At 31.1% G+C, this 23,946-nt stretch overlaps 1 protein-coding gene across 1 annotated transcript; it reads right to left on the minus strand.

The window, feature by feature from the left end:
- Positions 1-987: 987 nt before the first annotated feature.
- On the minus strand, positions 988-20,360 carry LOC145313435 (ephrin-B2a-like). Its single transcript, XM_080152855.1, has 5 exons — positions 19,922-20,360; positions 12,239-12,335; positions 10,084-10,221; positions 2,197-2,268; positions 988-1,749 (listed from the first exon to the last, which is right to left on the minus strand). Exons 1-5 carry the CDS (start codon positions 20,157-20,159, stop codon positions 1,542-1,544), a joined length of 753 nt encoding a protein of 250 aa, XP_080008981.1. The 5' UTR covers positions 20,160-20,360; the 3' UTR covers positions 988-1,541.
- Between the last annotated feature and the right edge of the window lie 3,586 nt (positions 20,361-23,946).

Below are 23,946 nucleotides of genomic sequence, written 5' to 3' on the forward strand. Positions count from 1 at the left end.
TGTATATGCGTGCGCTTGCCAAAATATGATTTTCACTAGAGCTATGTACCTTTGTTAGACAACCAACTCTTTGATTGTACGACCTTTATCTATAAGTCCTCACTGTTGCACCTGTTTATGGGCATTCCCTTACTCTGACTATTAGTGTTACACGCCTAACATTTCAGCAATTGGAACAAGTTTGCAAGATTCGAACCCGACACCTCCCCGGCAGTTACAGAGTATGCTTATGTAGTAAAAAAAGCTTGACAATTCATATCCCCTATTTTTTTGCGTAAGAAAAAGAAATATTTAAGAATATTTAAAAACTGAACCTAAAACTAAAAACTTAGTGTCAAAGGTTTAAGCTTTAGTGTTTAACCTCAAAATTATATGTGAACTGAGTGGATTTAACAATTTAGTCCCACTGGGTAAATTCTAATTTTAACAGGGAAGGCTCTAATTAGTTATGCATCTTATTTGACAGATTTTTTTCGCGATTTTCTATTATTCTCTCTCTCACATTATTTTTCTTAATAAACACTGAACATTTTCTCTATAACAATATATTTTATATTTTTAAAATATTAAAAAACCTTGTTCTAACAGTAAGTTCTACTATGTATCTAACCCTACAAAATCTAGAATATAGATATATACAATTCATCAAGATATCATAGGTTTACTACAACCAAGAATTTAATTAAACAAGGATGGAAAGCGAAACAAAAAGATTTTAGAGCTAAGCCTAATTGTCCTGGGAATTACTTGTTCAAGGAACAATTAATTAGGATATTTAAAGCATAAGAATCTTGTTGTCACTGGACGTACTTACTCTCTGATATTGATTATTTGCGAATAACTATTTCATGAATCTCACCATAAGATATGACAATTCTAACATGCAAAATTGACTATCAAAGCAAGGTATAATGTTAGATGTTCTCGAATAGATCTTGAAATCACAAAACCTATTAAAAATTTTACATGAAATAAAATAACAAAACACATTTTTAATAATAACATTTATTTAAAAATATAACTAGACAATAAATGATATAAGATGCAAAATATATTTACAATATCAATATAAAAGCCATTCTTATTCATTAAAAGACTGCCTTGCTTAAAATAATTTTGAAACTTTGGAGAGACAGTCTTTTTAATGTATAAAATGGCCAGAATAAGACAAGAATGAAAGACCTGAGGTTCAACAGAATGAATAACGACGACATTTATAATTATCAATGTCAATCACAATATTAGATTTTTATAAAAGCAGACAAATTTTTAAAATCTGCCTATTTTTATCATTATATGAAATATAATCACTTCTAATGCAAGATAAGATCATAAATTAATCTATTCTTTTTATTATAATTTATTTGAAATAGAAAATATAACATAATACCCATTTTATATGTGTTAAAAACACGTTCACACGAATGACAAAGCCTTTTCTCGAGTTCTTATGTGTATAAAACTCACACCTTTATGAAAGGTTTTGTGGCTTTTTAATTGTTTCACTTTCAGTTTTTTTAAATGAGAAAAATAGAAATGTTTCATCTGAGAAGTAAAAGTAGCAGCAGGGCCATTTGTAGGGCCATAAAAAGGTTAATTTTGGTGATTAGATGGGGTGGCGGGGTGGACCCACTTGTGTAGGGCAACTGTTCACTACTGGAGGCAAACGCCAGGTCCCGGTAGTCCCGTGCCTTCTCCACACTGTTGGTGTACTCGTCTCTGGCGTCTGGTACCCGTGTTCGCCAGTATCTGAACAGTAAAAAATGTTGATATTTTTTTTTCAGAGATGACAAAAATGGTATTGTATTTTTTTTATAGAGGCGACCCCTAGCCGGAGGAGGGTCTTGATTGGGTGGTTTAATAAAGTCAGAATAACTAAATGAAGACACATAAGGTCTCTTTAAAGCATAACGTAATCTGATGAATTTAGCTTCAGAGAAAAATAAACTACTTTCACGTATTAATTCGAAACCGATCAATATCAGGTGGATTAATACCGATTCTCAGCCTTACGGAAAAATTATGTCTAGCATCGTATCATTAAATTTTCTACGAATATAAAAATGTACAATCATGAGATTAAAACCAGTTTTTTAGCATGTGCCTTCGGCATCTCGGGGCTAAAACACTGGTTTTGTATATTTTATATCCGCGGAAAGCTGTTAATAATACGTTGCGAGAACTTTATATTCTTACCTTGACCAAAAAGCAGGAGGAAAAGCTAAATATTCTTTAGGAATTGTCTTCTCTTCTAAAGCATCACCAATCCTAAAAAAAAACATTTGTTAATACTAGTGGTTTTAAGGGGAGAGAGTGTCCCACCCTCCTAGAAAATAGTCTAAAACCACCACAGGACCTGTAGGTATATTATCTCCTGAAGAGTAGAGCCAAAATCGGTGAGCGGTTACTGAGTTCTTAAACTTCAGACGTACAGACAGACATCGTTCTACTTTGTATTATAGATTAACTGATTAACATTGACAATTATGTCCTTGCACTAAACTAAATATAAAAAAAAACAATGAAGTATTATGCAGTGGAAGACAAATATTTTTTCAAACAAAAAGTTTTAAACCTTTATTGTCATAGAAAATTCATGTTTTCAATGTTTAAAATCCGACAATTAACATGCAACAGTGAAGGACTAACGGACAGACATATCCTAATTATATGAGTAGCTACGCTACTAATAATTGACAGAAGCATATGCAATACATCCAATCTCAATTGTTATGTTGTCAATTTTAAGATAATCATTTTCCAAATCTAATGAGAACAAATATGATATTGATTTAATTTATGATAAACTGTCCTATCACATGTCCTAGTATTAAGTATCAAAATTCTGATCAGAGTAGAAACAAATAATCCTGAGAATTCTCAGCCAAGGAGTATCTCAACTAATTTCAACTCTTATCAAGATGACATAACTACATCAGTGGCTACCAACATCAAAGGCTGTTTCATTACATGTAATTTCCCTTTTATCTTTCCCCCTTCATTACTAGGAATGTCCTTGTTATCTGTTACATGGTATATAAGGAATGTCTACGTATCTAGCCCTTATCAAAGGAAATTATCAACAAAGCGTCTACAAATCGGCCAACAAATATCAATCTTTATGTTTATACATATCCAATTACAGGAACTTTAGATATATGTGGCCTATAAAAATAAATGTCAATTCTTGTCCTTTTTAACAATTAGATTGGTTGAAATAAAATGGTCTGTGCGTCACAATTATTCCGACTATGTTCTCACAAACATAAACTCAACAATGGATATAGAATAAGTGGATATTGTGTAGCAAATTGTAGCATACCCTGATAAAAAGTTTCTGGCCGCTGGCTTATATAACGATTCCCCCCATCCCCAACCTACTTATGACTTTACCCCAAGGGCGTTCAATCTTTCTTATTTTTTGGGGGGGAGTAAAAATTCAAAATTTGGGGGTTCCTATGGCTCCACCAAATTCATTTGGGTGGGTCATCATCCCTTTACCCCCCCCCCCCCCATTGAACATCCTTGCTTTACCCCATACCATTTACTGACCAATACTAAGGACAATATTAGCAACCAAAATTGGCGACAACAATTCCCATGTCACAACATCCACTTATTCTATATCCATAAGTTCAAATCTATTCTCATATGCACGACCCCAAGAAAACAAGGACTAACTAATCTTAAAAGGCACAGCCACATAAAACATTTAGAAATTGTTAATTCTTAAGAAACATATAAGACTTAAATAAATCAATGACTAACTTCAGAAATGTTAAATTTTATCATAAAGCTAAGAAAAGTTTGTCCGTCAAAGAATATTGACAGCAAAATTATAAATTTTCAGCATAATTTTTTTGAACGATAAAAAGCAATAGTATTTAAAACTTAATAAATATTATTTCAGTATTATTTTTTTTGTGACTTTAATGTTTTGCTCCCAAATGACATAAATAGGTTTGTATGTCCCCAAACTTTGTGGCCTAATAATCTAAAAGTATAATTGGACTTAAGATTCCATTGTTGAAATTCCATCAACATTTCTCCTCAGATCCTTGTCTCTAATTTAAAATCAAGAACCCCCTCCCCTCAATGTCACCTTTTCCTTCTTAAACACTGTAAATTTTGACCCACTTCCCCATTACATTTAAATGTTCTCAATCCAACCATAAAAAAGCCTTCAAGATTTTGATCTGATTAGGTAAAATGTAAATGACCAGATATGGTTAGTCAGGGAGGAAGGGAGGGGACAATTAACAGAAAAATATACTTGTCGTAGTACCCAAAGATATTTGTTGGCTTCTGAGGTTATTATTTATTCTTGGTTAAAACTAGCAATGTCCCAACTTTTTATTAAATAATTTTGATTGTCATTGAGGTGTACATCAATTTATCGTCAATTGTCTTATCCCTTAAAGTCCCTGGATTTAGTGGCTAAGCCTGAGATATCAAGAGTATTTTTGGGGGATAAAAATCTGAAACCAAATAAAGGAATAGAAAAATGTTGCAGTTATTAACGATGGTCAAAAATTGGTCAATTTCTTAAAAATCTTAGAAATTGAGGAAAATAATGTATGTAGAGGAGCCTTTCGTAAATGATATTTAAATTTTTCGTGGATTTTTCAGTTTTTAAAGGCCCAAAAAAATCGGTATAGAAATTGTTTTGTACACACTAGACCATAGTGATTTTTTATAATGAAGCAAAATGATTAGCAAAACTTTTCTTCATTATAATTTGAAAAGCTGTGTAAAAATAGACTACTTTATATGATTAATGATTTTATCATACACTTTTTACTAGAGTTTGGATATTTTGCAATTAAGTTCAAAACACGTTGATCTAGTTATAGTGCGGTAACGCTTCTAATTAATTTACACATGTGTTAAAGTTGTTGGATAAGTGTAAAATTTTCTTAAATTTTCAAAACGAGGGAAAATAATAAATCTAACTAAGAATGGGATTTTCTAAACTGCTATTCTTTCATTGTAGCATATCTGCTCTACATTTACTATGCTACATATGGATGATTTTAAAATCCTACTAATTGTTGGTATTGAGTAATTTGTTTGGTCGCACTTTAGATTATTGATGTCCTTGTTACGTTAATGATTGTTATCGATGCAGAGCAGGGGGTCCGTGTGTCTGCCCGTTTAATAGATTTAACACACACAAGAGAAATCTCTTTACAAAAATCAATTTAGTTCAATTAATCACAGCGATAAATTTTACTCTCTCTAGGCGTTTTCTTCCTCTTTATGCCATCTACCCAATAAAATAGCTGTGCAACGAATTTCTTAATGTTAAAAATATACCCCCAAATATAATGGAAAATACCAATTAATAATTGAAAATTGAAAGTTTTTAAATTTATGATAGAGAAAATTTAATTATCATCTAGATATTTCAGTTATTGAGAAGCTGAATAAAATATAGATTTGAAATTTGCCATTCAAAATTTCAACTTTCTATGGTGGTCATAAAAAGAGTGAATGAAGGCCAAATTTCTCATTACAGATTGGCTTTCAATAAAAAGGGGTTGAGAGAGACTGGAGGCAGTAAAATGCAATAAAATAGTTGGCCTTTACAATTGACATACTATATCTATTTGAAAGTCTTAGAAAAATAACAGAATAGAATACCCGATTATCAACATATTAAAGCTATGACAAATTCAATGTTTTTTAACATAAATAAGGAAAAATATTACCTCAAAAATTATTATTTATTAATTGCAGAAATATAATGATACCCTTAACTACTTTTTAAAGATGAAGGGCATTTGCTGCTTCAAGATATGTTGAATATGAAAAGACTACTTGATTTAAATTGAATATTATCAACGAATTATTTGTTAATATGTCTATTGTAAAACATGATATTAAGGCAGCATCTGAGAAAGATAAAAAGAGAGTGGGTATGAGTTAGGCTGTAAAAACCTAATTATTTCAATTATTTCCCTACGAAGTTCTTGATTGCTATGAGATAGAGACAGTATACATATAAACAATCCAAGTAGGAAGTTTCAAAAAGATTAACCTTTATATTCAATCTTTAATTGTCTAATTTTTAAATTATACAATTAGAATTTAATCAAAAATCAGTTAAAATTTGATAATTTAGCGTTTGAATATTTGTTTTTTTATTGCGCTAGCCCAGAATGAATGATCCCAATTTAATTTCTCTTCTCTCACAGTAAGAGGAAAAAAGTCTCACATAGGGTCAAAATGCGGGTCTAACCCCTTTTCAAAATACATTAATCATAAAAAAATCTGAGTTCTAAAATTGTATGAGATGGTAAAATGAAATTAGAAGTTAGGGGGGGGGGGGGGAGTGGGGGAGAGCGGTCTCCTCTGCCAAGAAAATATGAATAATAGAAAGCGACAGGCTCGGCTGCTAATTTTGGGGCCAATTCTTCACATTGTGTGTATATTGTATAATGGCTTTTGACGTGAAGGTGAAAATTAAGAATGAAAAAAGGGCGGCAGGGTGTTTTTTTTCTTGGATCAATTCAGGGAACTTTTTTGGCAATAGACAAGGTGTTAACATGAGTTTTATTATTGGAAAGGTCACACTATTTTTAAGCATAAAAGGATCATTTTTCAATCATTTTTGAAAATCACCTTTTTGGCTATCGCCACGGACATAAATTAAAAGTTAACATTGAAAGTAGATTGTAGATTAAACCAATTTTAACTGTTTTTGATATCATAAAAATAATGCTGAAAAAAATGTGCTACTTTTAAAGGGTTTGCAATATAAATCCGGCTTTTTAAAGACAGATTTCTCTGAAAACCGCAAGACTTTGAGACTTTGAGGTGTGGAAAATAGGAAAGGTCTGCAAAGTCAAAGGTATATATAATTTTCTTCATAAATAATAAGAAAGGTAGCCATAGAGTCATAAAACGTAGAAAACTTTAGAAGATGATTAAAGTACCTACACAGATTATTACATCATACGATAGAATAACCAATGAGAGGCCAGCATAAATTTTACCATTGGTCAATTACAGTGTATAATGGCCTCTCATTGGCTTTTCTATTGTATTTAGTCATAATCTGTGGAGGGACTTTAATTAAAACGTAGAAAACTTAACATTTCTAGAAGCGTAGCTCCTATACATTTATGCTATATCCGTCATAACGACTGTACAACGTAACGTGCATTGAAATGCGTGAAAAAAGTAAAAAAGTAAAATTAAGTAGATAATAACTGCTTAAACTGAAGTATTAGTCTAGTACTGCGCTACTTATGGTTGTAATTGTTATTACAACCATATCAGTCATTAGAGCTGGATCTTTGAATCATTTTAGTGGTGAGTCAACTTTCCACCAATGAGAGCACAGCATTTTATGAAATGCCGCACTGTGATTGGCTAAAATTCGGCTCACCCCGATCTGGCTCACCACTAAAATGATTTAAAGATCCAGCTTAGGTCCCTTCTTTTGAAATTACTCTTTGTCTAAAGTACAACTGAATATGTTTAAGGCAATTTAAATATGGTTGTCTTATATTTTACAACTAAAACCACATCAACCAAAAAACAACCAACATCATTAAATGATTCTTCCTTTCTATTTATTATTTGATTTTTAAGTCATATATATTTGTTTATTTTGTCTAATTTTAATATTTGAAGGAAAACTTGAGTCATATGTTTGTAAAATATAAAATCTAGTAAAAGCACGACCGGCAAATTTAAAAGAAAACATCTCCAAGCCAAAATATTGTTTAAAAATGACCATCAAAATTTTGTGATAGCTATAAATGCCCTTCTAGCTATTTATGCTAGGGCTCGTCAGCCGATGACGTACTGATATTCTAACCTATATCATACAAAAGCAAGGTTTCTTTAAGCTATCAGTTAAGGTCTTTCTAAATGATTGAGTTCTCCATTTTAGGGAAGCTTCATATAGGTCCTTTAAGGTTTTCAGGCAATATCATTTAAAATTAAAGTTTGAGGGGATGGTTTTAGACCATTATTTTTAAAGCTTTCCTCAGAGCTCTTAGATACTACGGGAACAGCCGCTAATATCTTTGTATAGAAGCTGGATCTTGTTATTATGATAATTTGTCTATTCAACTAATTTGACAGCTTAAGAACGGCTGCCGAGCCCGGGATTTTTACTCCCCTTAACATGTTTATGTTGTATAGTGTATGTGCTTTTAAATTTTGCAGCTGACACATTTTAGGTACCGAGGTGGATCTAATTAAATACACATTTTAAGGCAGACGACAATTTTAAACTGTAATTGCGCCTAAATTGTTTTTTAACATCTGACCACTTTAATTTAGCCATTTATGACATCTATATAAAGATATTGAATCAGCATTAGTTTATGGTGATTTTATAACAAATATATTGATTGTTTCTCTTAAAAGGATTTTTCGTAAATCGTAAAGAGCATTCTGACTTCCAATTTTACTAACCACATTAAAATGTTTTTGTTTTTTTTTTTGGGGGGGGGGGGAATTTAATCTACTATCTTCTATAGCAAGAAAGAAATAATTTAGGCACATACTCTATTTGCGCTTCTGAAAATTTTTCTTTTAAATTTACTATTTTCTTATGCAAATTTTAAGGTGTTATTCTATATGGGGAGAGTTCTTACGCTAACTGATTAATGCGAGACCTCTTGACAAGAAAACAAGTATGATAACATTCATAAATGTGATGGACAACCAAAAATAAGACGCGACAAACATTAACATTTATTACGCATTTATTACTTAAATACAAGATGCTTAATATTTTATTTATAGACTTTTATAAAAAGTGCTTTGTTCTTACTAGTCATCAAAATCTGGTAAAAAAAGCTAATTAACCTTTATTAGTAATGATCACTAACCACTAGGGACGGTCATACACATTATAGAAAAGCTTTGCTACTAAGAACTGTTCCTTGATTGCAAGATTATAAGACATGATAACATTTCTAATTAGTGTACAAGAGGGTGGCAGAAAGAAAAAAGAAATTTAGGAGGGTTGTGGGAGGGGGGGGGGGGGAGATTAAAGAAAAAGCAAGTTAGATAGAAAGCGAGAATAGATAATGGGGAAGTGTTTTTAATTGGCCTACATAAATCGATCTATTATTACTTGGATGTTGCACTAGATTTTATAAATTGCTACTCCCAGATGGCTAAGATACGATACGATGGGGCATCTACTCCCTTACTTCCCCATCCCGAAATGACCAGTAAATAAGGTCCATTTTGGGAACCTAAATTGACGACAAATTTTCCCATGTCATTTTATCCATGTATTCTATATCCATTCCTACATATGCATAGGTTTAAGATTAAAGATATGAAATCAAACATACATTTCCAAAAAAAAAAAAAAAAATATTTATGAAGTTTAATAGCTTTAAATTATAAACCAGAAATGGTAATTCCCAAAACCAAAATGTGGTTTAACAATTTTAAGAGGAAACGTTGGGAAAAATAAAAAAAATTATCCCTGAAAATTGCTTGTTAGTGGGCGTATTAAAAGTATCATCAATACGAAATTTGGTACCTTTGACTGTGAAATAAAAGACCCAATTTTCGAATCCAAGAAAGGCTTAAATTCAAGTTGCTTTTAATAATAGAAGTAAAATTTGTATCATGCATTGATCATAATACATAATTGTCAATGAAAAAAAAACATTGTTAGAGAAATACCAGGAAAAAAGGTATATAACAGCCCCAAATTAAAATGAAACAAAATTAGCCCTTCAGTAGATTAAAATTTTTAGCGAATATTCCTATAGCCATTAGTTTAACAATTTGCTTAGCAAATTTTATTTTTTCATATCCCATTATATAAAGTAATAAAAAAGTTCTGTAGCCTAAGTTTTCAATAACTATTGAAACGTTGAGTTCTACATGATACTAGCTTCACACAACTCCCGAGATGGTTTTAGGTTATTAATTTTTAGATTTAAGTCTTGGGATGGTTATAGACCATTTTTTCCTTCCCTACCCTTTCGTAAACTTACCCTCTATAACTAAAGGGGCACAGCAGCCAATGTCTTGTAACTTATAAAGATACACATTAAAAAAGCAGAATGCAAGACAAAATATAAATAAAAATCTTACCTAAATTGCATCCTCATGTTATTATGCTGACAATATCCTCCTCTCCTGGAGTTCAGATCCCCAGCACTTGATGTGGATATAAAATAATATGTCTCTCCGGGCTTGAATTCTAATTGTCGCGGAGATGGCGTAAAATATCTGAAAAATATCAAAGAATTATTAGGGACAATTGGAAGGTTTTTACAAAGTTGACTTTATCTAAATATTTTCCATTCGTAAATTATGTTTTTCAGTAAACTATTCCTAATAACAAAGTAATAAAAATTCTAAGAAAAGTTTTACTTTAAAATTATATCATATCTTTTTACATGAAACTATTCAGTAAAAAAAATCATAAAACTTAACCCATAAAAGTTAAAATTGTTTTAGATAAGATTTTATTGAATGTTCTCTGTTAAATCTTTGTTTATTTGTTATTTATCTTTGTAAAAACAACCTAAATAAAACCAAGGCTCAGCAGCCGTGCCTTAGCCGCCAGCAAGCCGCAGGAAAAGCGGCCATTAATAGATTTTTAAATTAAGTTGGCTGTTGAAACATTTTTAAAAGCGAAGCTTTTCTATAATTAGGGTCGGTCCGTCCGTACGTCCGTAACGGATAGCTTTTTTCGTTAATTTAGGCATGTTTGAATTGTCCTATCGATTTCAAATTTTGCATGGTGATTCCTTTAATAGTTAAGTACGATTTGGAAAGCGTAGCAACTCTATAATCATCACCAAAATGTCCGTACGCCCATTTTAAACATGTTGATTTTTTTACTTTTTTAACAACAAATTTTTTTGTGATCTAATTATCCGATTGATCTGATTTTTGGTATATTGATTCCTGGGACAACAAAGCATAATGTAATAAGCGAAGCAACTCTATAATCAAGTCCTAAAAATGTAAGTATGTCCATAAACAATATCCTGAATCAAACAGTTTTTCAACAAATTTACTTACAATTTTGCTTTGACTCTTATACATATATATTATGATTATTCAGTTCTGACACTATACAAGTGTTAATGTCCGTTTGTCCTATCGTTTCAGTGCTTCGCTTTTATGGATGTTGTCATCCTTGTTCTAATAAGACAATACGTCCCTTCTGTATTTTTTAAAAAGAATTTTAACGGATTAAAAGTTGCGGCTCAAAAGCGGCTTCCGAACCTGACTAAAATAACAGCAGTTAAATTAAGGACCATTTTAAGTAGAGCAACAATATCATAAACAAATGCACTTAACTCTCAATACACAATTACTTTTAGGGCTTTAATTTGGGCACAATAGCAACAGTCACAAATTAAGGGGTTAGATTAGTTTATTTAAAACCAGAGGCTACGCCCCTGGAGACCTCTAATTGAGAGAGTCGACTCACACTTTCAATATTAGATTTAAAAATAAGTGTTTTTTGAGGGGTCTTATTTTCCTCTTGAGAGGGTGTTCTTATCCTCCCCCATAATAGTTTCAAAAAATCCCAGGGCCTAAGAAAAACGACAATGTAAAGAAGAACCACATCGATTCAGCGGTTAGCAAGACCTTTTGGTACAGACAGACGAACAGGTCCTGTTGCTTGTATATAAGGATTCATAGAAACCAATTCATAACTTATAAATTCTAATAAAGCTTGTTTTAAATGCAATAACATTAAAAACAAATTTAAAAGGTTTGTTTCTTCAAGTTCAGTTTTTTTCTTTTGACTTTGGCTAATACTTAGCTAAGCTGTTATAATAAAGACTATTGTTACAAAGCAAAAAAACTTAAAATTTTGACAGCAAGGCCTACATTTTATATTATATAATAGAATATATATTGATTTTTTTACTGATTATAACAAAAGCCATGTAAAAATGTAAATTGCCTAAGAAAGGCTTTTATCTTATCTATATGCGTCATAGTATAATAAATAATGCAGAATTTTCATACTTTTGGGTGAGGTTAAGTGCGTAGCACTGCAAACAAGGATTAAAACATCCATAAATAGTGACAAAATTATGGTAAAATATATTGATCACTGCCAATATCATCATGGTGGCCCATGTTTCAAGTAAGTTATTGATTAAACTTGGCCATTAATACATAAATTAAAGTTCAAGCTTAAAAAGAAAATTATCGGTAAAAAGGTAATAAGGCATCTTTATAGAAGTTCTAATCACTTAAAAATGGACTAAAACCTTACCTAAATGTAATAGTAAAATATAGAAAATTTGTTGGTTGATCACAGATGGCTACGATGGTGGGAGCTTCACTCTTCACCTCACAGGACTCAAACTCATCTGAAATTTAACAAGATTAGTCTTCATAAGAAATTTATGCCTTTTAAAATTCAAATAGAAATTCCGACAGAGACGTACAAGACATCGACTGACTTTTTCGAGGAACCAATGTTTTAGAGGTTCTTTTATAGAAACATTAAAAAGTAGCAAAAAGAAGAAATAAAAAAGATATACATTCATTGTTGTGCATTCCCAAAAACAATTCAGTTTTTAAATGTATTTCGAAATGCAGCCGAATAAATTAAATTTCATCTCATAACTTTTTCGACTGACGAACAGACATCAAATGGGGGGGGGGGGATTACTTTTTAAAATCGTGGATGAAAATTTCTCGCCTACAAACATTCTTGTTGTTTTACAAAACAGAGTTTGGTACTTAAAAATAGAATTGGAGGAAAACCTTTAAAATCCAATAATACTTAGACCATTACGAAATTTTAGACCCATTTTTAGATTTTCAAGGATTAAAAATATCATAGATGAGGCCCCAATAGTTTTTAAGAACCCAACCGAGGTAAAAATTGTTTAATTATAACAACAAAAAATATTATCTCAAGTTTTTATCAATAAGTCATTCCGCCCCATCATTGTTTACTTTTTAAGTGTCTTTCTTTATCTGGATTAAAAATCTTATAAACAAGGACTGTTAGGCAGGGATCGGAAGCCTCACGTAAGCCGCGCATAAGCCTCAGTTTTAAACCTGCTAGTGAGCAGAAAAAAAATTTCAGAAAGAAGGATTGTCTGCTAAAGAGCCGTTTTATACACCCAGCTGAATTTTATTGTGATAAAATCACGATTTCACTGAGGCTTACACGCGGCTTACGTGAGGCTTCCGATCCCTGCTGTTAGGTTAAGAGGTTAGAAATATAATCAATTAAGCCATTTTAGACAAAACTTCAAACTAAAATATACTGAATTCAAAGTACTACATAATACCATTAGCCAATATATATTTAGAATTGCAAAACATATTTTCCAGTATGGCTTCCAAACCAATTAATATCCGCTGGATTAGAACAGTTTCTAAGCAAAACTAAAAAATCATTCATCTCGAGGCTAACTGGTTTTAATCTTATAATTGTACATTTTTATATCCGCAGAAAGTTGTTTATAATACGATGCAATAAATAACTAATATATAATTTTCTATTTAATAATAAAATACTGAATAATTTTGAGAAAAGTACTTAACAGGCAGTTGTTTTTACATAATATTTCTACTTAACGTGTTGAATATGAATATAATTACTATCAGCAACAAAGTGATTTGTCTTAACAATGGATATACAAAACTTGGATATATTGACAGCCTACAGGGGGAAATTGGTTAGTTCGTTCATCTAGTAGAAAGGGAGGGGATGGGGTATAAGGGGAGGATAAAGGGTATCATTATTTTAGCCAGCTGGGTGGATCACTTTATTAGAGTACAAGAAAATCTGGTGCAATATCCAAATACTTATTTATCGATTGTCTTAACACTCAATAGTAAACAGGGATGAAGGTATATGACATTAGAAGATAAATATTAATCTTGTAATATTTATGTTTTAAATCTTGCATTTAGTAACAATTTTCAGTTTCCTAGTCTAAGATAAAGTTTAATTGCTATTGATCCCTCCCTCCGTGATAAGTTTATGAGCAATTTATATTTATGGGCATGAAGTGAAAATTTTGTGAAGATCAGCACAAACAAACACACGTCATTGCTCACCTAGAGTGGTTAGGATACAATGCTACCAAATATATTCGCATTTCATTTTTTATCTATGTCCTAGCCACTAGAAAAGGGATCGCGAGCTAAGGAAGATAGCCTAAATCCATCTCAAGACATTTATAAAGCTTCCTTACTTTGACCAGCATTTCCTAAGATCTCCAGTTTCAGACAAAAAAAACCTTACTACTTTATATAATTCGATAAAGAACTGAGTAATTAGAAATATGTAGCAAAACAACTTGAAAAGTTTTTTCATAAATATTAATACTTTAATTATTTGTGACAACACTTTTTCACTGAAGAAGTATCATTGTAAGAAAAGTTTTTTTTTATGGCCACTTTTAATAAACACCAAATTAAAAGTTTGTCGAAAAGCTTAAGTTGTAAGCTTTTCCAAAAATTATTTCCCATTTAAAATATAATTTATTTAGGTACAAATTTTAAACATCAACGAAAAATAGAAAGGTATCGTAAATTAAACTGATATGTAAGATTGTTGAATTATAGTAAAATAAAAAAAAGTATTTTATCGTGTAACTATGAAAACAGTTTATTCTTGTTTTTGAAGTGTTAGAAATTGAGCTCTTACAAGAGAAGGGTAAAGAAAGAATTTAAGAATAATGATAACATCCATGAGTAGCGCAGAGCAAAAAATCATGGGTGGGAGTACGGACAGGGAGATTTAAAGGAGGATTTGTTAAAACAAGGAATCAAGAAACCTGTGACAGACCGACAGACAATGTAAATTACATACTGGATGCTCAATGATACAGGGTGCCTTCACAAAAAAAAATCAGGGGAATAGTCCTTTTCGTAACATCGCCCCATAAGTGGCGATTCGTCGTATTTTTAAAATGGCTTTTTATAGGTTATTTTAGGTTAGGTTATATTGGGTTAGGTAATTGTCCCACAGGGTTAGGTAATTGGCCCCGCAGGGTTAGAGCCCCCCGTAGGGGCTAGAAATAGGAGAAAAGCTACTGTGAAAAATACGAAGAATCGCCCCATAAGGTGCGATGTTACGAAAAGGACTATACCCAAAATCAGCAGTCTAGCTGAAAAAATCACATTTTCACAATATCGTTACGGACTGATTGAAGAACGGACAGACAAAGAGGCCTACTATTATAGAGTTACTTCGCCACTAAAAAGGCGTAGGTTAACATTTAAAGTGCTAAAAATACAATGACAATTGCCTATTTTCAGTATTTATTTTTTGCAAAATTTACTCGAATTACAACAATTCGATTCGCGTGAAAATTTCAATTTATTTGCCTAATGGACAAAAAAGGGAATTTAAATGAATGATTTTTTTATTGTTGATTCCAAAAGTGATTTTCTTAGAATTGAGACAAAATAATTCTTTTATTGCAAAAAATCTGCCACTAATTTTAGAAACAGGATTTGAGCAACAAACTTTAATGGATTTTCTATTGAAAACTAATACTCACAAAATTAATAAAATAAAATTAAAATTATATTTAAATTAAATTGCAGAGGTTATTGGAAAATAATATGTGTTTAAATTGAATGAAATCTTCATAAGCACTGCCTAAGGTCAAATGCATTTTTACAGAATAAAATAAGATATAAATGTTTTTACTATTTTGTTTTACAGCTATAATTGTATTTCTATTTTCAACAGTTTAAAGACCCCTTTCAGTCCGGTTTTTCTATCAAATAAATACAGAAATAAAAGAATATGAGTATTTAATAATTTTAACTTTTCTTAGTATACTTCATAGAGGGAAGAACTGTATTTTTATCTCCAGACCTCTGAAAGATCTCGCTAACCGCCGGACCGAAATGGATATCTTAAAGATTATAAGAATAATATTAGTCTTTATCAAAGTCAGGATATCAAATATTTTCAATATTTTTTTTATCTTAAACAAGCAGCTACGCCCCTAGAGGCCTCTAGGGGCACTTGAGAAGAGGGGAGTCGAATTTGATAACAAAATTTCTTATTTTAGATTTTAAAAGAAAAAGTAAAAAAAAAATATTTTGAGGGGTGGACATTTTTTTGTTGGGGGGGAGGGGTATTTTTCATTTTTTGGGGGGTTGGGGGTGTCCCACCCCCCAAGAAAATAGTTATAAACCTTCCCGGGACCTATGAGAAGCTACCCTGTTAAGGAGAACCCAATCGGTTCAGCGGTTAGCGAGATCCTTCGGTACAGACACACAGATACAAACATCCTGTTACTTTAGTATAAGGATTGAATTTTCCCTGTATCACTGTATCAACAGACATATATAAATCTCCCCAATTCAATATCTTTCCCCCCATATGTTAAGTTTAAAAGTTTACGGCTATATTTCCATTTTGAAATGCTAATTTCTTTTTGCAATACTTTTTGTTCTCAAACATTTAAATGCATAGAAGAATGGTTTCTTCATATTTTGGTTTCCTTAAAGATTTCTTTATTATTTAATAATAATGCCTGCACCCTTAGCATTTAAGTGCGCTGTATTCTAAGAAGAAGGAAGGAGTAGAAAATAGCCTTAAACCATCAATGGATATATGTAACACTTCCTTAAATTTAATAGATTCTGTTTTTAGCGATAAAGAAACAAAAACTTACCACTTTATATGATAAAATATATTACAAATAATGTATGCAATCTAGCTTTTTTTAAGAATATAAGCTATACTTTTTTTTAAATTGCATTATAGCATTTTTGAGGTGATACGCTCCGAAATAAAATAATTATCCTCAGTTACATAATATCCAACTGTAAAGGTTCCTTCAAAGTCATTTCTTTGATTGATTTTCCTCAATTTTTTTAAGGTTTTTGTATGACAGTCTCTTGTAGATAAAGGCACGATTTACTGATAGATTTAGGTGAACAAAAATAATTTGATCATGATTTTGTGTTTTTTTTTCTTCTTATTTTGATTCAAACATTGAAAACTGATACAGTTAAATAAATTTAATTTATGGACTTAAAATTTTTAGAACAAAAAAACGAACTATTATCTAATGGTGTAAAAACACATGATAAACATGGCCATAATATTTAAATCTCATGATAAAGACATGAATCAAGCCTTTGCCCCTAATACACCTAATATGGTGCACCTGTGAGACACAAGGTTTTGTATTAAAGCAGGCATAATACAATAAATAGGAGTCGTTCATAACCTTTAAAAAAAATAGGTACAAGAGGTTTTGTTTTGACAGTAGTCTTAACACATTGTCATGAAAACTACCTTCATTTTTACAACATTTTAAAAAAGAATCACTGATTTTTTCCTCAGACTTTTTTTAGACGCCATCCCAAGACTTAAGCTAAAATTATAATAGCCTAACCTCAAATGATCTTCATGTGAATCTTTACTAAATGGTAAAATCTCAAGCTACAGAAGAAAAAAAACTTAGGTTCTACTTTACATAATAGGATTAAACTTTATATATTGCTAACTTTCTTTTTATCTTTCCCATCTGTATTTTCAACCCTGATAAAAATGCCCTTTTTCTAGTCTCTCTACATCTCCCACACCCAATTACCAAAAATTAAAAGTTAATTCCAAGATATCTAGACTGTATTAAAACATGATAAACATGCCTTTAATGCCCATATAAGGAACTTTTCAAAAATCTTTCTTTTTGTTACAAAAATGGATGGATTTTTAAGCCTAATGTTTGGAGATAAAAAAAATTTAAGTGATTTTTTTAATAATTCAATTAAAAAGAGAGAGTAACGAAAGATATTTAAAATTTTGCCTTGATAAATTAAAGTTAAAAGTTTTTTGATAATTGATTTTGATATGTTAATTCATTGAAAATTATAGTTTTTAAATTTTTGTTATTCTCTTATTTGTTGTTTAATTTCTTGCTTGCTAATTACCAATTTGTACTTTAAATAAAATAACTCCCAACAAGATCTGATTTAAAGTAACTTTAGTCCTAAAACTCCCATTAACAAGGATGACAACATCCATAAAAGCGAAGCACTAAAACGGTAGGACAAACGGACATTAACACTTGTATAGTATCTGAACTGAAAAATCGGAACATAAATGTATAAATCTCGAATCAAAATTGTAGGTAAATTTGTTGAAAAACTGCTTAAAAACAGGATAATGTTTATGGACATACTTACATTTTTGGACTTGATTATAGAGTTGCTTCGCTTATAATATTGTTCTTTGTTGTCCCAGGAATCAATATACCAAAAATCAGATCAAACGGATAATTAAAACACTTTAAAATTTGTTGTTAAAAAAGTAGAAAAATCAACATGTTTAAAATGGACGTATGGACATTTTGGTAATGATTATAGAGTTGCTACGCTTTCTAAATCGTACCCAACTACTACAGGAATCATCATGCAAAGTTTGAAATCGATAGGACAATTCTAACATGCCTAAATTAACGAATAAAAGCTATCTATCTCGAACGGACGTACGGACGGACGTACGGACGGACGGACCGACCCTAATTATAGAAAAGCTTCGCTTTTAAAAAGGGTGTTGTCTCTCCTATGAAAAGCAATGTAAAAGGTACCTAAACGAGCCCCAAATTTGATGTAAAATATAATGATGAATGTCTGAGAGGGGGAAAAACCACCCTCCTTAATTATTTCTCCTTTCTCTTTAGAAGTGAAGCTTTTCTACATTCTGTCCGTAACTGATAAATCTAATTTCACAGTTTTGGTATGTAATAATGTAATGTAGTAATGTACAATTTAGAACGCAAAATTATTAACTTCATAGCTAATACCAGAATGTCCGTACGTCCATTTATAACATGAATTTAGAATTCTTAAACGTTTACAAATTATGTTCTAAGCATAGCATCACTATAACACTTTTCAAACCGTAAAAAGCATTTCATAAACTAGAAATATTATTCTACTGATTTATATAGAATTTAAAATAACATTATGTTTGTAAATATACTGACAATCTTCAATTATTTCTTCGTATTTAAAGATGTTACCATCCTTGTTTCTATAACCTCAAATGAAAAGAATGATATTTAGAATTTTTAGATACGATAAGGTTTATAGATTTTCCATTCTTATACAGATTAGTTTCTTTCATAAACCTTGAGGCATATAACAATCATTTCTACTTTGCCGACAATGGTAAAAACTTTGATTTCATCTGTTTATTTCTTATAATCAGGGTTATCATGAATGAGGAATCAATTAAAAGGGCCAATGAATAAGCATTTAATTACAGGAGATAAGTAAAAAGTAGATGCTCAATGGTCTTGAAAATTATGAAAATTTATTAATAGCAACTGATAAATTTGATATAACTGATCATGACAGACAGCAGACCCAGTAATTGCAACAGGCTTTTTTACGGACATAAAGAGAAAAAATTAATAACAAATGGCAAGATAACTGATGACTGAAACATAAGATTTGTAGAGTTTCTTTGCTTCTAATGTTTGATTTATGTAAAAAAAAAAAAACAATACATTTAGCCCCAGAAATGAAACTATGAAAGTAAGTTGGTATCTTAAGAAGATTTAAATATGAAATAGGAATTTAAATATCCTCTTTTTGAGCTGCAAGTACAGAGAAATACCGATAGACTGACGGACCAAGTCAATTATATAACAGATGCTCATTACAGGATAGCAAAATAAATTCAACAGATTTTTTTAAATAGCAAACAAGTACATAACATTTACCCTAAACATATTTGACCGACAGAAGGTCAAATTCCATTATAGTTACTTAACGCATCATACTATAGACAGCTTTCCGCGGATATTAAAATAGAATATAAAATTAAAACCAGTTTTGTTACCTACCCCAGACAAGTAAATTGCCCGGGCTAAGAAAACATAAATTTTATTTAATTATTCGTGGAAAATTGTAAGTTTAACTCCAAAACATGAATAAAATGTATAATTACCTCTGGTAACACTATAAATAATATGCATCTCTCTATTCCTCCCCCCGGAGGGGCATATCAAATTAATCTGATCAAACTGTCTTGCAGCGGAGGCGCTCTGATCACTATTCACATCAATACTGGGCTCCTGGCTAGAGCTGAACAGAGTATTGGTTGAGTTCCAGTAAATATTGATTGGCTTCCTGGTGAAGCCCAGGTCCAACTGCAGCAACACCATTAGAGTTGTTGTCAACAACATATTTAATATTTTACATTATTTTAATTCACAGTTTATTATAATTCCTATGGCACAATTTGAGTTTTTTTAATTATAATATAATGAAACTTCGTGTTTTTAACACTAAATGTCTTGCATTATCAAGATCTAGATTGAAACTGAGGCTACGATGATTCATAATCAGCATCAACGGTGAATGGCGGGGGCCGGACCCGGTTACCTAATCCCAACTTTTTTCACGCCCCCTTATTTTTTCTCCCTTTCTTCTTGTTCCGGCGTTAATCTTATCACACCCTCCTCCCACTTTTTCTTTTAATCTCCATTTTCGCAGATTTTTCTACCTGTCTTTCCCACGGTGGTGTTGCGACTGGTTATCATCGCCCCCCCCCCCCCCCATAACCATTTATCTCGCTGGCTGGGATCTATCGTAAGTTGGCACATACGTTTATCGTGCCGTGTTTAACCACTCAAAACCCGAAAACATGACAATGTTGCCAAATATTCATTAAATATACCAAAAAAATGTTGAACTGATTTAAAGTTAAAGATATTGTCCCCTATTATGTAGATTTTTAAAAAGTCAGTGTCAAAGGAGAAAAAAGCAATATACAAAATATACATAGAAGTAAAAGCTCTAATAAGGCTGTAACTGTCAAAGGCGTACTCATAATTTAGATTTAGAGTTAAAATTTGCTGTGAAATTCTTCAAATCAAAATATAATTTGCAATGAAAGTATATTGAATATCAATAAATGTTCAGAATAAAAATTTCCATTTCTGTCAGAAGGCAGTTTGGAAATTCCGGTTCTGTTATTGGTTGGCAAAAAGAAAAGAGCATAAATTGAAATTATGTTTCTATTTGTAATAATGTTTTTATATTATATTTAGGCACAGGCCTTGTCAATGAAGTTTTAACAAGAAAAGTTTTGAAACCAACGTAGGAGAGAACGTGTTTCTATAAACAATGCCTTTCTCTACTTGACTATTTTGCATATACATAATGATATGTTTAAATCCTTATATAATTTTATTTCATCTGGTATTAATCTCAATTTCAATCTTAATTAGATTCATGAAAAAACAGAACATTGGACTGTAAAATATTCTTGTACTTAAAGTTTTACAAACTCGATCCTTTAATCGTTAGCTTTTATTAAATTTTTATTGGTTGTAAATGTACAACTAGAAGTTTAAAATTTTGAATAATGATTTTAATATACTGAGGGGATAATTTTGTTTATGAAAATTTTGGTCATATTATTAGATCGTATCATCTATCCTTTAAGATCCCGGCTATTTTAGATTTTAAAGAATAAAACTAAAATTTGGCACAAAATGAAAAGTTATAAGTTGGCAGGCTATTTAAAGAACAAAAACTTTTTGCATTAATATACGTCTCCTCCACCCTTTATAACGCCTCAAAAAAAAAATATTCACCCCTTCATCTTGACACAGGGTATGATTTTCAAGAATCAAGATCTTAAGGGAAGATACAATGGACAATAAATTGATTTAAATGTTCAATAAAAAAAATATTGATTCAGACCTTTTGTAGATTATAAATTAAAGATATTGGTTGAAAAGTTAGGCCACTGCTAGATTGAACCAACCAATCAAAATTTACAATAAGTACCCAAAAGACGGAGAAAAATTGGTTATAAAACTTTGGATACCAGTTTGATTTTCAGTCCAATGTCCCCTCCTTCCTGAGAATCACGCCTTACATCTTACATTAAAACGGGAGTGAGGGAGGGGTGAAAGAGGGGGAAGGGGGGTGTAGTAAAAATGGTTCAAGAAAAAAAAACAAGGAAGGGGTTAAAAGGGATTAAAACGGGGCGTCAACCACTTCCATAAATATCCTGAACATCACACAACTATTGTAGGTGCGTGCGTGCGTGCGTGCGTGCTCTACTATATTTGTTGTTAGGGGTGGGGTGAGAATGGGAGGGAGGGGCACATTTTTATAAGCTAATCTTTTCTTCTTGTGGTCCGTGTTCGCCTTAAGTGATGGATATCTCTAAACGTTAATTTAGACATGTTAGAATTGTTCTATACATTTTAAACTTGGCATGATTCCTCTAACAGTTAAAAATAATTTAGAAAGCGTAGCAACTCTGTAATCATTAACAGAACTATGGCTTTTTTAACATGTTAATTTTTGCTTTATTGACAACAATATTACATCTTGATTTTTAGAATATTAATTCCTATGTCGAATGGGCATGATATAAAAAGGGAAGATTCTCTATAATTATTAAATATGTATATCCATATTAAGAAAATGAATAATTTAGGGCTTGATTAGTAAAGTTTATTTTTCTAAATAATGTTGAATATTTAATGCGCTGTTCCTCTATATTTGGTTATGAATGTTAGTCTGTCGCTTTTATGGATAACGTCATCCTTGTTTCTTGTTAGATTATCATGTTGTTTATTATGCGCATACACGAGCTAGTTTTTAGAAGCGAAGCATATCTTCATACAAAATACGTCCAAACGTCCTTGAAAGGTATATTAGTAGTCCCGTAATCAAATCAATTTGAATCTTGAATGAAGAATCCTATAACAATAACCCATAATATTTCTTAAATGTTAGTTCAAGGATGATTAAGCTAGAACTATGTTATAAACAATGCATCTTGTATATATTTGAAGTTTATATTAAACAATAAACATCCTGAATTTTATACAATTAATTACAAATAAATACCAATATCAAAAGCTCGGATTGCTTAGATTTAAAGATGTTTTAATCTTTGTTTAGATTTGTTTTGATTTTTGCTGGTTATCATTAGGGGGATTTTATTACTCAACTTTTATTATAAAAAATTAAGTTTTTTCTTAAAAATTTGCATTTTTTTAATCTTAAATTTTCCACAACTAAAATAATCCTCTAACTGTCTGTAATTTACTTTACAAGAAATGAAAAAGTAATGGTTTTTTTAAAATTTACAGATTGGGTTAGATAAATAAGGCTTGATTCTCATGATTTGTCTTTACTAAAATGATAGCATTTAAATATATTTTTTTTATTAACTTAATTTGTTGTTTTTAAGCCAGTTAAATGACAATTATTAAAGCATAAAATATTTAACTTCCTCATTGTCATAAAACTGTTGGCCTAAGAGGGCATAAATAAATATTTTAATGATAAGTAGATATTAAGTTGTCTTTACTGAGCTCAAGTCTTGTTATATTACAATATTTATTACTATCGAAATAGTAATGTATATAGAGGAAAACTAAAATTCTAAAAAAAAATTCATTTTTGTTGTTTTGTATTTACTATAATTTCAATCAGAAAGTATTTCAATTTATGCCTTAAATTTCAGCAATTTTTTGTTGATTAAGCAGTGTACAATTTCATTGCAGGAGTTTGGCAAATATAAACTTCATGTTCTTTAATCAAAGCTTCCCTGAAAATTATATCTGGTTTAGACAATAGACATATGCTTTAAAAACTCAATTGACAAACAGATAGGTAAGTATTTCTTTTGAACTAGCGGTTACGCCTTTAGAATCCTCTAGGGACACCTAAGTTTAGGGGGTAGAGTCAACCCCTTACCCATTTTCAATAGACGGGGGACTTATTTTTCTTGGTAGGATGGAGTTACGCTCCCCCCCAAAATAGTTATAAACCTTTTCTTGACCGATAAGAAGCTACACTGTAGAGGATAACCACATCGGTTCAGCGGTTAGCGAGATCCTTCGCTACAGTTAAAAAACTATAAATTGTATCACAAATGAGTTAGGTTTACAAATAAGATAGATTAACCTAATTCGGAGATAAGTTGACCTATGTAAAGGA

The sequence above is a fragment of the Acartia tonsa genome, chromosome 3 (assembly GCF_053477335.1).
Source record: "Acartia tonsa isolate MP-2025a chromosome 3, ASM5347733v1, whole genome shotgun sequence".
Taxonomy (NCBI): Eukaryota; Metazoa; Arthropoda; class Copepoda; order Calanoida; family Acartiidae; genus Acartia; species Acartia tonsa.

What these genes read in the sequence shown, in the direction of transcription:
- LOC145313435 (XM_080152855.1), bottom strand. Translation starts at nt 20,159, where the DNA reads ATGTTGTTGACAACAACTCTAATGGTGTTGCTGCAGTTGGACCTGGGC. An exon ending in TATTTATAGTGTTACCAGAG is followed by an intron (nt 12,336 to 19,921) that starts GTAATTATACAT and finishes GTTAAATTTCAG; the next exon opens with ATGAGTTTGAGTCCTGTGAG. An exon ending in AACATGAGGATGCAATTTAG is followed by an intron (nt 2,269 to 10,083) that starts GTAAGATTTTTA and finishes GTTTTTTTTTAG; the next exon opens with GATTGGTGATGCTTTAGAAG.